General features: G+C 43.7%; 1 protein-coding gene across 6 annotated transcripts in view; it reads right to left on the reverse strand.

The window, feature by feature from the left end:
* Positions 1–414: 414 nt before the first annotated feature.
* Positions 415–13112, reverse strand: part of zmiz1a (zinc finger, MIZ-type containing 1a) — a 127043-nt gene continuing 114345 nt past the window's right edge. For 5 of the 6 annotated variants that reach the window (XM_087803103.1, XM_087803105.1, XM_087803106.1 and 2 more), the window contains 17 exons: positions 10875–11013; positions 8939–9053; positions 8642–8862; positions 8378–8579; positions 7857–8309; positions 7066–7134; positions 6797–6962; positions 6590–6731; positions 6300–6510; positions 6116–6221; positions 5869–6029; positions 5720–5787; positions 4705–4773; positions 4356–4624; positions 4063–4271; positions 3659–3964; positions 415–2780 (listed from right to left, as the gene is read on the reverse strand). In XM_087803103.1, coding sequence (XP_087659229.1) covers positions 2673–2780; positions 3659–3964; positions 4063–4271; positions 4356–4624; positions 4705–4773; positions 5720–5787; positions 5869–6029; positions 6116–6221; positions 6300–6510; positions 6590–6731; positions 6797–6962; positions 7066–7134; positions 7857–8309; positions 8378–8579; positions 8642–8862; positions 8939–9053; positions 10875–11013 — 3014 coding nt within the window. In that variant the 3' untranslated portion in view covers positions 415–2672. The remainder of the gene's footprint in view (positions 2781–3658; positions 3965–4062; positions 4272–4355; positions 4625–4704; positions 4774–5719; positions 5788–5868; positions 6030–6115; positions 6222–6299; positions 6511–6589; positions 6732–6796; positions 6963–7065; positions 7135–7856; positions 8310–8377; positions 8580–8641; positions 8863–8938; positions 9054–10874; positions 11014–13112) is intronic. The other variant, XM_087803104.1, reaches the window with a different exon arrangement.

Genomic DNA, 13112 nt, shown 5'->3' on the forward strand with positions numbered 1-13112 from the left:
TGCTGCCATTTGAGGTGAAAAAAAAAGACCCACATAAAGTAAATTTTGTTTTCTAGGCTTTTACGTGTTCTATGGATCTTGCACGTACCAACTGATGTCAAGAGACACAGAAGACATGTGATGTGTTCGTCTGAATACATATTTATTAGATAAATAGTAGGACGTCACGTCATCTAACTACATACAGGTTTGCAAGACTAAAAATCACAAGGTTTTATGAAGTGATTGTAGAGAGATGTACAAAACTAAAGAGACCACCGACACTAGATGTGCCAGTCGCTTCCAAATTGCATAAAAATGTACAAATTCTCGTTTACAAACTAAATTTGGAAAAACCGATATGAAGCTCCAGACTCTGATCTTTTTTTTCCGCTGAAATTTTGTAGCACCGTTTAGGATAAAGTACACAGGTAATAGAGAAATACACAGAAGTTTAATATTACACAAAGGAAAAGGTTTTTCTCGTGGAGGCGTACATAAAGTATCTTACATGAATGAACAGGCGTGGTTAGCGAGGTAAGCACAATCCAAACACATTTTTCCCAGTTCAAGGTCTGACAGGAGGATGCAAGCTTTACAAATTCTAAATACACTATGCACACTCCCCCTGGAGAAACTGAATACATTTCTGTTAATGTGTCTCTATTTGTCATTTACACTATTTACATACTTTTTCTCTTCGAATTCGCCGACACGGCTCTTTCATTTTACAAACTTCAGCGTAGACTTTGACCTCGGTACATTTTTAAAAATGTCATGACATAGTGAGTGTTGTACATCGAAACAAATGCGGCAGTGCATCGTCAACAAATGATCGTTCCGACCACAGATCAGTCAAAGCGCCATGTTTGGTTCTTGAACAACAAATCTACAAAATAAAAATAAAAAAACTGTATAGGATGTTTGTCTGTACTGGATGAATAAAGATAATAACTTAAAAAAAAGGGATAGAAAATGGGATGAAAATAGATAAATATCTTCACAAGTGACGTAAGAAAAAAGAATTGGGGGCTAAAAATGTGTGGATCACACTTTATAAGATTAAGTTCATGTGCCAAATATCATGTCCATTTATTTAAAATCTAAGCATTTCTCATTATTATAGCATCTTCGTGTTCAGTGTTTTAAAAACATTATCACTTCACATCATAACACAAAAAGGTGCTTCTTGAAGCACAGAGAAGTATTTCTGCATGCTGGAAAACTGTTGATCTTCTGAATGTTGCGGGCCGATAAAATTAAATTCATAGACCGGATTTGGCCCTCGACAATTCTGTTTGATAAAAGTTGTTAAAATTTTTCGTCTAAAACTCAGATCCAAGTTCCTACCGTCACTGAGTTTGTGACCAAAAGATGGAAGATTCTCGTGAACCAAATGCACCTTTTCCGTCTAAAGAGCTCAGTCATTTACGAGAGACTCGGAGTAGAACCTCCGTTTCTCTACATTGAGAGGCCGGTTGATGTGGCTCTCTTCACCCGGGGTGCTCTGTTCCACTGGGGGGAGACATGGGTCAGACCCAGGACTTGTTTAAGAGACCGAGAGTGTTCTTCTAGATGTTTCTAGGAGGACGAAACCTTTCTTAAGCAGTAGAAAATGTATGAATAGATTTTGTTATTAGCATTTTTGCTCATATATTTTTTAGCAATTGTAGATGCAATGATTTTAATTCTAATTTAAATCAAGTCGACAGTGAATATAAAGTTTAACCCTCTTTTTCTACATTCTTAAATGAGCTCCAAAAGTGGCGACATCATTCATATGAAGAAAAAAAAAATCATTTGTCTCTTGTAAGAAATGTATCAAATAAATGGAAGCGGTGTGACGGAGAAACACACTTGTGACAACATTAGGCTTGTGTGTGTGTGTGTGTGTGAGTGCGGCGGTGAATGTGTGTGTTTTGGGGGGTACCATGTCGCTAAGAGAAAGGTACGTCACTGTACGCTCACAGAAATACTCACAACGCTTATTTACAACAGCTAGAAACACTGTTGGGTCATGCAGTCGAGCAACAACAGAAGGAACAGAAGAAGTTCTATTGAAAAAAAGAAAGAAAAAAAAAGAGAGAACTTTGGTGAGACGATGAGAAAAGAATAAATATGGATCGTTTACGGGGGGCGAGGACCTGTTGGCACACTTGAGGACGAGCTTGAGCGACACATTGATACCACAGAAGAAGAGAGAGGGAGTTGAAATTCTTTGCTCTTTCAATCGTCTCCTTTTTTTGACGCAACAAAACACACACATCCACTGGATCTGATTCTCCTCCAGGTTCCGGTCGAAGTTTCTCATGCACTCAAGTCATTGTTTTGGAAGAACACGTCTGAAAAAAAAGAGAATAAAAACAAGTAGAAAAAAAAAAGCTACAACACTTGTCCTGGCGCCGACGGCGGCTTTTTTGTCTCTGTTTGTGTAACTTTACACATGATAATTTTTAGCTGCACAGTTTTCTGTCCAAAAAGTCACAAATATATGTATATATTTATATATAATATCACTTTAGTGCCGGGCGCTGCAGACGAATCCTTCTGCGGCTCAACTGGTGCGTGGAATCTTTACAAGGAAAAGCCTCTTTGGAGCAGCTTCCTGTTCGCCTGTACACGTGAGCTCGCGCAGAGGAAGTGACGTGTCTCGTGGACGGACAGTCTGTCAGTCAGAGGAGGTAAATAAAGGGCTAGTTGTTCTCGAAAAGGGAGAGAAGGTCATCGTTGCTGTTGGAGGGGAGGTCCGGCGGGTCCAGGTACGATAGCAGCTCGTCCGGGTTTGCTAGCTCCGGTAACAGCTGGAAGAATAACAGACAACGTTAATTTTATTCACATTCAAGGCTACTAGCATTTAGCTACGTGCTAATGCTACACTGGTTCCCTCACTTTGGTCAGCAGAGAGCTAACAAGCTAACGCCGCATGTCACTGTGTTTATGTGGCGCTCACGAGGTTATAGTAACTTATCTTATTTAAACATGTGGAATATTTATGACGCATGACAATGAATTGATGTATTCGTTATTGTATTAACTCTAAATGTAACTTTCTTCTTTGTTTTGGCTTTTTTCGTAGCTATTTATTGCCTCTTAAAATAGATACTTTTGGAAAAAAATAGCCTTTATTTATTATTATTATTTTTATTAACGATTTTATTGGCATATTTGGATTTATTTTATGTTATCATTTGTACTTTTCTTGTTGCGAGAAGTTTTCCCATCATATTTGTGGCCCCTCACAACAGTCATGTTATATAGTGTGGCCCCTGAGGTCGTTTTATTGCCCATAGCTTAGAACCAATGAAAATTGATTGATCTTTTTAAGGGAAGCTAATGCTAACTTGAATTTAAACTATGAATTTAAAATACAAAACCAATGAAAATTGATTAATCTTTTTAAGGGAAGCTAAAGCGAATTTAAACTATACATTTAAAATAAGATTTGTTTATTGTGAATGTTTTTTTTGATAAAACTAAAACTTTATTTTTATTCACTAAAATTTGAATAAAATGACATCAGTTTTTGTGAATAATAACCAAGTGAAGACGCGATAAAAAACAGTGTGAAAATGACTAAATAAAAGTATTTTATTGATGAGTAAAAAAAAACAGAAGCATTGACACAGAACTGAAAGAGTTTTTGGTTTCAATAAAAGAAGCGGCACACGGGTCCACTTACGTCCAGCGAAGGTTCCGGCATGTCCTGGGCTCCCGGACCCATGGGCCCGTCTGAGGAGGGGTTGAAGTTCAGGTCAGAGTGGGGGTGTGTGTTCTGGCCCGGCTGCTGCTGCTGCTGCTGCTGCTGCTGCTGCTGCTGCTGCTGCTGCTGCTGAGACTGGCGTGGCTGCGACGACTGCCCGCCGTGGTGCAAGGAGGGCCCCGATTGGCCGCCGTGATGCAAGGGAGGTCCCGATTGGCCGCCGGGGTGAGGGGAAGCGTGCAAGCTATGCTGCATGGGATTGTGGGACTGATCGGGATGAGACATCTGCAGGGAGAGAGAACGACACGTCAACAACCGGTGATAAAAAACAAGCAGCTGCGACATGAGCCCATGAGCAAAAAACGATCGTGTCGTGAACCCACCGGGTCACTCATGCCGTGGTTGAGAGGCTTGTCCGGGGGGAGCAGACCGTTGGGACCGTCTGGAGGGTGAGACAGCTGAGGTCCGTGGATGAAGTCGTTCAGGGGAGGACCCCCGCCTCCTCCTCCCCCCACACCTCCGCCAAGTCCGCCACCCGTGGGGGTCCCGTGAGGGAAGTCAAAGTTCCCCTGACTGTGATGATACACGTTTCCTGTGAAGACCAGAACAAGCAGTGGTCAGTGGCGACGTCCTTGAGTTTTCAAAAGTGATCTTGGTGGATTCGAACCGTTCCCACCTGATCCTGGATAATCTCCGTTTCCACTTGCATGTTGTCCAGGGTTGTGGGGATACGAGTTGGGACCGGGTCCAGAGCCGGGACCGGGTCCAGGCCCCAGCTGGGCGATCATCTCCATCACATTGGGCATGGTCATCTGACTCGGGCTCATGGTTTTGAAGCGCTTGGCCAGCGGTCCGTCGGGGTCCTCTTTGATGTGCAGCTCCGACTTGATGGGCACCGGCCTCCAGCTGCAGGTGGGGTCTATGGTCACCTCTTCGAACTCCGAGCTGTTTCCAAAGGGACAGACGTGTTGGTTTCAACGCGTAAATAAAAAAGGTCCTTCTGCTGATGAATGAGAGCAGCTTACTTTTGGATGGCGTTGAGGATTCCCCACATGTACTGGTCCACTTCCAGACCCTCCAGCAGAGCCGTTTTGCTGCACCAGAAAAGAAGCCATGAACGATGATTGTCAGTTTACTCGTTTGGTTAGCATGAGGACGTTCTTTGATAACATTAACAACACTTTTGCTGATGATAAACAAAAATTAATTTGCAGTACTTCAAATATATGTAAACACAAATCCACTAGTTTCTGATCACACTGTAACAAACAGCTGATTCATTTCAACAGCAGATCGTCTTCGACAAAACCACAGAACCAAACACTCCTATCGCACCTTTCTACACCCTTCTATATTTAGTGACCTCTGATTGGTCGCTACAAAACTGAATTTAAATTCTACGTCTATGGCTCCACATTACAAGTGATTGACAGCTATTGGTTTTGTTGGGCGGCAAAGAATTACGGGAGCTATTCAGGTCACCGTTTCTTCACAGCGGAGTGGGTGTGGTTATGGTAAACAAGAATTATCCCCTTAAGTTTAATCACATTTTCTAATGTAAATATTTCAATGAAAAGAGAGTTTTGTACAAACAGACACATACTGACGAGTACAATAGAGTCCAACATCTATTTAAGACACACTCAAGTCAACAGTTAGTTAACCTTAAACAATAGTAAGCCACTCTGGTAGTCTTAAGGGACGTATCAGACTTGAAGTGGGGATTTTCAAATTTTATATTTAACGCAGATTAATGTATCATCGTGATTAATCTAACTGTTTAATGTGTTTAGTAAGATAAGATAAGATACTCAACCCACATTAAGTGTATAATTTACTTTATATTAAAGCAAAAGAAAATATGATTAAAAATGGATTTAAATTAATATAATATTTAATTGCATTGAATTGAAATGAAGCCACATAAACCTCACCCATCATTTCTTAAAGCTGTGCTCAGAGGAAACGAATGAGAAAATAATCCAAACATAGGGAACTTTTTTCACGAGTAAAACTCAAACCTGAGGCGAGCCGACTTACTTGCATACAGGACACCTCCACGTGCCTCTCTCGCAGTTCAGCTGCAGGTACGACTCCAGATCGAAGCACTGCAGAAGACATTAGCCTTAGTGCTCTTGAGCATTCTCTCCCGTCAGAACGTGCGACTCCCGACTCGTCCCTCAACTGACCTGCACGTGTTTGCAGTCGTGGCCCCTGGCGGGCAGCTGGATGCGCCTGAAGGTGATGGGACATTTCAGGGACACCTTGATGGCCGTCTGTTCCACGCCGTCCTCGCCGTTGAGGGTGGTGCTGCCCGTTGACGCCGCCACGCTGCTGAAGTTCCTCTTGACTGGGAGGTGAGGGAAGAAACCAGAGGGTTTTTACCGACTGTGTCGTGCAATTAAAGACGTTTGTGCTTTTTTATTAAAGACTCACTTTTGGTGATGCAGTGCTCGGCAGGTAGGAGCCTCTTCTTCAGGAGTCCCTGGAGGACCGAGCGCACAGATGGCCGGTGGACCAGCTGCAGCACGAACAGGTGCGACTGCACGAGGGACGAGGAGCCGTCAGCGGAGGATAATGAAAGTCTCGGAGAGGTTTTTACGGGGAGGAGAAGACTCACGCAGCAGCAGGCCGTGACCGTGATCTGGATGGTGTTCCTCCCCGGCTGGCATACGTGCTTCAGGTGCAAAGGCTTGTGGGAGGTTTTGTTGTCGCCGCGCTCGATGGTCAGCGGCGTCGCGTTGACGCTGACCTGGACGGACGCCGGCCAGTTGGTGTTCATCTGCCGGTCTTCGTGGTGGTAGCACTTGAACTGCAGCTCCAGGTCGGACCTGCAGGAGGAGAAATCGATCAGAATTTTTACTCAATTAAACTAAAAATATTGACGTTTGAATAGATTGTGATCTTGACCTCCACATGAGGGTCTGGTGGACCGAGGGTCGGAGGTGAAAGACGTGGTTACTGACGGCCAGGTTGTGCTCCAATCGAAACGGCTCCAGCACGACACCGTCCCGGACCGGGAATGTCAGCCGCAGCTCCTCATTTGGGTTCGCTGAAAATAAACAAAAACAATTAAAAACTTCCGTTCATAAATACATGAAGTTTGTGTGGACTCACATGGAGGGGGAGGAAGTGCTGTCATATTTGGTTTGATGTCAGGAGGGAACGGAGGCTTCACATCCTGGTTTGGCGACAGATAAGGAGGGATACTACTTCCTGGGGTCATGGGGGGCGTGGGGTTCCCCGGGACTGGGGAGTGGGGGTAGTTTCCGGGTCTCGGGGGCTGCAACAATATAAAGTTGAATGATTAAAGGTTGGTAAATGATTTGAGATAATTCATGATGAATTAGTTTTTGTTGGTCATACAAGCATGTAACACAACGTACCCCGTTTCCTTGACCGTACGAATATCCACCACCGGAGAAGTTGCTGTTCTGAACATTGAAGGCTTCCTGCTGAATGAAAGACAACTTTTAGCCCTAGATCTGTAGAAACACACACAGCCCATTAAAGTTTCTACTCTGGTCCTCATGAGGTTTTTCTTTAACTAATGTGTTGATTTAAGTGTGTCTTAAATAGATGTTGGACTCTATTGTACTCATCAGTATGTGTCTGTTTGTACAAAACTCTCTTTTCATTTAAATATTTACATTAGAAAATGTGATTAAGCCCCGCCCACTGAAAACACTTTGGAGTTGAAATCTTGTTTTATCATAACTATGCCACTCTGCTGTGATTAGTCGAGAATGGAGGTTCGTCACAGCATCTCATCATTCACGGAAGTCTTCACCTCCGAGGAACTTGTTGTATAAACAAAGCCGGGCGTGATTACAGCTGGCTGGAGGAGGAGTGAAGCCATTATTATGCTCTTGTAACCTCTCGTTTGCCAAGATTTCAGACAGTGGAGAACTTTATAAAGTAATAACTTCCAACATTGTCATGATGAGGAAAGTTGGGTTTTCGTGATTACTTGCCCTTTAAGCTTATTTCATTTATTGTAATACCACCATTTAAATTTAAAATTCCTTTAAATATTTCTTAAATTTTTTTTTTAAAACTTCCAATGTTTTCTTATCATCTCAAGTCTAAGTATTTTTCTCCTCTGACATCATTTTATGAATGCACTCATAAGTTTAAAGACGTGTGAAGACAGAACGTAGTTTTTTCTCCAACAAACCTTGTAGTACTGGCTCATGGGCATCCCCGGCGGGTACTGCCCCTGAACCTGCTGCCCCGGCATCCTCTGCCCCGGATAGTTTGGTGACGGCAGAGGTCTGGAGGGGTTGGAGGATGGGTACTGGGCCTGCTGTGGCGGGAACTGACCGTTCGGCCCGTACTGACCCCCGTATGCCTCCCCGGGGTACGGCCTCTTCATCCCCTGCATGGGCATCCCTGGCCGGGGTCCACCAGGGTACCCCTGCTGCGGCATCCTCTGCCCGTGGGCGGCGAAAGGCGACATCCCCGGCGTTCTGGCGTGGTTCATGCCCATGGGGGGTCCGCTCATGTTGGGGTTGTTCATGCCCGACCCGATGTTAGCCGGGTTCATCCCTCCGGGGGGTCCTCGTGGTCCCGAGGGCTGGTTCATGAACTGGCTGTTGTACGCCTGACCCATTTGAAACGACGAACACATCTGCAAGAAGAGAACTGAGGTCATTGAAAGGTTTAAGGTCAAATGGAGGTCAAGGGGAGTCGACGTACCTGTCCGTACTGGTTCATGTCCTTATTCTGGGTCTCCTGCAGAGCGGCCACTGTTGCTGTGGCGGTCGCCGTGGCGGTGGCGGCTGCCGCAGCAACGGCAGCTGCGGCGGCGGCGGCCGCGGGCTGCGTGAAGTCGCCCGGTGGACGGGTGTGCGAGCTCATCCCCATGCCGCCCTGAGGAGGGTTGGGACCCCCGGAGTAGCTGCAGAGAGCAAGGGAGTGTGAGGGGCTGTGGTCGATGGCTTCAATTACCAAAACACCTACCTCCCGCTGTATCCCCCTGGACCTCCGGGGTACCCGGGGCGGCTGTACATGCCCTGCTGCATGTACGTCTGGTTGGAGCCTCCTTTGCTGGGGAACTGCTGCTGCTGAGCGCTGAACTGAGGGGAGTTGAGACCCGCCGCGCTGGCCGACATCCCCGAGCCCATCGGGTTCCCGCCGGGATTCATGGGGTTATTGCTGTTCGCCATCGGGTTCCCCAAAACCTTCGAAAGGGAGGCAGCGGAGTGACGTGACCGAAGTCGGGGACGGAGAGAGGTGAACGGGAGGACGGGAACTCACCTGACTCTGGGATGTGTTGGTCACGCCCCACACCGTTGTCACCACGGACAGCGACCCAGGAGGCTGGTTAGTGTTCTGTTGCCACGGGACCGAGTCGTAGGGAAAGGAGCCATCACTGTAGAACACAACGACAGCAGGTACTGAGCGAGACGCTTGATAAAGTTCAAATAACTTCAAAAAACTGTCTCCACTCAAGTTTTGCCATTAGTGGCTCCACCTCAAGCAATATTACCTTTGTGACCATAACATTATGACCCAAGTCCTGATTTATGAAGCTCAGAATATTTGCGTCACAATAACAGAGAATAAGTTAGCTTGTGAAAATGTTTTTGTTCTATGACCTCATTTTTTTACTCATCAAAACCAGTTGAAAGTGTGTTTATATTACATGACCTTGTTTATGTATTAATTTATATATATAATATATATTGTTTTTTGTGCCCCCAGACCATCACTGACACTTGTGATGCGTTTCAATGTGGATAACATTGTAGCTAGAGTTGAGAGATCTGGAGCTTCCGCTACAAACAAACCTAAAATACGATTTATTTAAGTTTTTCGGAACAATTCTAATGTCGAGGCTTCAATAAAAGACGAGCAGTATGGAGGTATTTAGATGTTTTTAAGTGTCTTTTTGGATGAAGATGAAGACGAAGACAACTGAGCTCCAGTCGCTAAATTAAAATGAACAAACATTTTTGTCTATAACTATATAAAGAATAAAACATAATCCCAATCCTTAGTTGACATGAGGGTGAGAAGAAAATTGGGGTAAACTATCACTTCAAAAATTCATCTTAGAAGTAAATACCAGTGTACAATACACTTATTCTTTACTGTGATAGACTAAAAAATTCATTTTTCATTTTACAAAAAAACGTTTTGTTCCTCTTAACTTATCATGAATTCATCTTGTTACTTGTTTTATGAAGAAGAATTAAATTTCACAAGCGCTTCTCCAAAAACAAATAAAAGGATTTATTGTGTGTCGTCCAATAATGGCTCAAACAACTGAAGGAATCAGTGCTGCTGTTAGACAACACACGTTATTATGATTTGTTGTGAGCGTGGTTGCCAGGTCTGAAACAAGATCCTGCTTTTAAGATGGTCGGGGGGGCGGGGGGGTTCAGTATCTTGTGGTATTTTTACAAGTGAGGGACCCTGAGACGACACCTACAGTCACAAGGTTTCACAGCCTCAGATTGTCAGCTAACATATACGGTACTAGCCAATGCAGCAGCAACTCATGTGGTCCTGACATAATACAAGTCTCTTATTATTATTAATATCAAAACTTTACATTAAATAAAATAATGATTTAAGTAACGTTCTTCTTCACTCGTGTCATCTCTCCAGCTGTACGCCGGAATCATAAAATTAGTCGATATGACTGAAAATTGAAACCCGGTAAGATGCTGGAAAAAATCTGGTCTAGTTAGTGAGAAATGTTTTGGCTTCGAGTCTCTAAACAATTAGACAAGTATGGGTCCTCCAGAGGCAGGGCAGCCTGCCAGTGGAAGGAGAAGAATTGTTGCTGTTTTTGGAGAGAAGCTTGTTTTCACTAAGGCTTTGGAATGAAGGACGCGCTCAATATTTCCTCATAAAGGCACGACATGATCCCAAGATCCAGCTCCAGCACCCCTACCCCCCCAACCCCCCACCAAACCCCCCCTTCTTCTTATTTTTCAACAGTGACTTGAGCACACAGTGTTCTACAAAAACATTACTTCACTTGTCTCCTCGCTACAGATTTGCACTCTTACACCGACTGACCCCAGATCCTCCCTCAAAGTCTGGTCCAAAAAAAACTCACGCTGGTACTTTTCTGCACAAATAACAGCGTTTTTCTCTCAACAGAAAACACAACTTTGACCAGTTGATACTTTGACATTATTTTTTTGGCAACATCTGAGGAGGGTCATTTTGGTCGCCCCACCTGTGTGTGAGTCCGGGTTTCATACTGTTCATGCTGGGCTGCATCGGGACTTTTCCCTGCGATTCTGCGTTCTGCCGGTTCTTCTGGTGACGCAGCAGGAGGAGGCGACCCAGCTCCTCGCACCACGACGACAGCAGGGCTGCAGGGAAAACACACACACACATGAGCATATGTGCACACACACTCACACAGACAAACACACACACACATGGAGGCTGTGTTTTATGCTGAAACAAGCAGATCTGTAACTTCCTAAACATAATCGATCAACACACAATTGGATTTCTCTAATCTGGTTTCTGCCTGAGGATATTGCCGAGGCCTCCAGGGGGCGGTCTAACGCAATAAAGCGTGATCATTATTTGTGAGGATTTCATAGCAACTCTTGTCACATCGCCGGCTTCACAGAAAAAAAGGAAAACGTGAAATGGAGCTTTGAAGGGATGGAAGTGATTGATGTCACAGATTTTTTATCCTGGAAGTCAACAGGAAACGATTCGTCTGCCAATAAGAGTCACACAATTTGATCCCATTCAAGTGTTTGATGAACAAAACTAAAAGACAAATAAGAAAAGAATGTATAGAAAAGATTTAATGTTTCTTAAAGTGATAGTTCACCCATAATTCAATAATATTTTAAGAGTAATCTGTTCCTTTTTAGAGTTATAGGCACAAATTCAAGTCAATTTTAACTGGAGCTCAGTTGTCTTCGTCTTCATCTTCGTCCAAAAAGACACGAAAAAATTGTCTATATTTCAAGCTTTTTTTTAGCAGAAGATCCCAGGCCATGAGTGTAAATCATGCGCACACTTGCAATGTGTTTCAATGAGAAAAGATGTCAGGCAGCAGCTGAGAGACTGGGAGCTTCCGCTACAAACAAACTTAAAATAAACAGATTTATTTAAGTGTCTTGTGAACAATTTCTCATGTTGAGGCTTCAATACAGGAGGGACATTAAAGACGAGCACCATGGAGGTATTTGGACGTTTTTAAGGGTCTTTTTGGACAAAGACAACTTCTACATTAAATGAAGAAAGATTTTTGTCTATAACACTAAAACGTAACAGATTACTATGATGATAATCCCAACCCTTAGTCGACATGAATAGAAAATGAGTGATATTTGGGTGAACTGTCACTTTAAATCCAGAGGAAAATAAAGAGTTTACTTCCAGAGGGCATAGAGCCTTCTTATTACTCCACCCAGAAATGATGGAGAGTTTACCTCTCGTCTAAATCACCACCTCCACACGGTGGTTTTAGCAACCTTCAATTTGGGGTTTAAAGATCAGCTCCAAGCACTAGGAAGGCACAGCCGTGGAGAAAGGCACAAGGGTGGAGGAGAGGTGAGTCCACAGAAACACTGGCCAAGGTCAGTGACGGCACCAGAGCGAGATTAGTCCAGTCATTTACACAAACTGTTTCCTTTTCTGTGGCTTTCAAACCACTGTGTCATACATGTAAGTCTGATGGACAAACAGATGTTTCCCTGGTGTTTAATCACTAACATCCACCTGACAAGGTCATCAAGGTAACACGTGTTAATTCATGGAGTAAGAGAGTCAGCGACATGCGCCTGCAACAAAGCTCCACCACCACCAATCTCTACTACGAGATTGATTTTTACAATGTCAAGCTTGTGCTGGGAGCCGACTCGCCGTCAGGGAGGTGGAGGCAATGTGACACGCAGACACACACTGTTGTTGTGTTTGCTTGTTGTTGGAAACAACAAACTGATTGTGGTCGATTTAATTACGGAGCTGAAAATATTCACACGTGTTACCATGCTGTTTATGCTTGATTTATACATTTAAAGGTCGACTAATGTGTTGATTTAAGTGTGTCTTAAATAGATGTTGGACTCTATTATACAGACCAGTATGAGTCTGTTTGTACAAAACTCTCTTTTCATTGAAATATGTACATTAAGCCCCGCCCACTGAAAACACTTCTAGTTTACCATAACCACACATATTCTGCTGTGATTGGTCTAGTATCAAGGTTTGTCACCACACGTCATCAAATCCTGAACTCTTAACCTCCAAGGAACTTTATAAAGTAACTCTACTTTAAGTAGACTTACTGCATCTTGGAGAGAAAGACTTCAACATTTGAAACATGAGAGTGAGTCAGAGAATTTAGGTTTTCACATTAGATGCCTTAAGGAATAGGAAATAGAGAAATGGATAAACTTTAATTTAAAATCTAACTTTAGTGACTACCATGGGTAAAAATAAA

Source organism: Callionymus lyra, chromosome 11, assembly GCF_982586985.1.
Source record: "Callionymus lyra chromosome 11, fCalLyr1.hap1.1, whole genome shotgun sequence".
Classification (NCBI taxonomy): domain Eukaryota; kingdom Metazoa; phylum Chordata; class Actinopteri; order Syngnathiformes; family Callionymidae; genus Callionymus; species Callionymus lyra.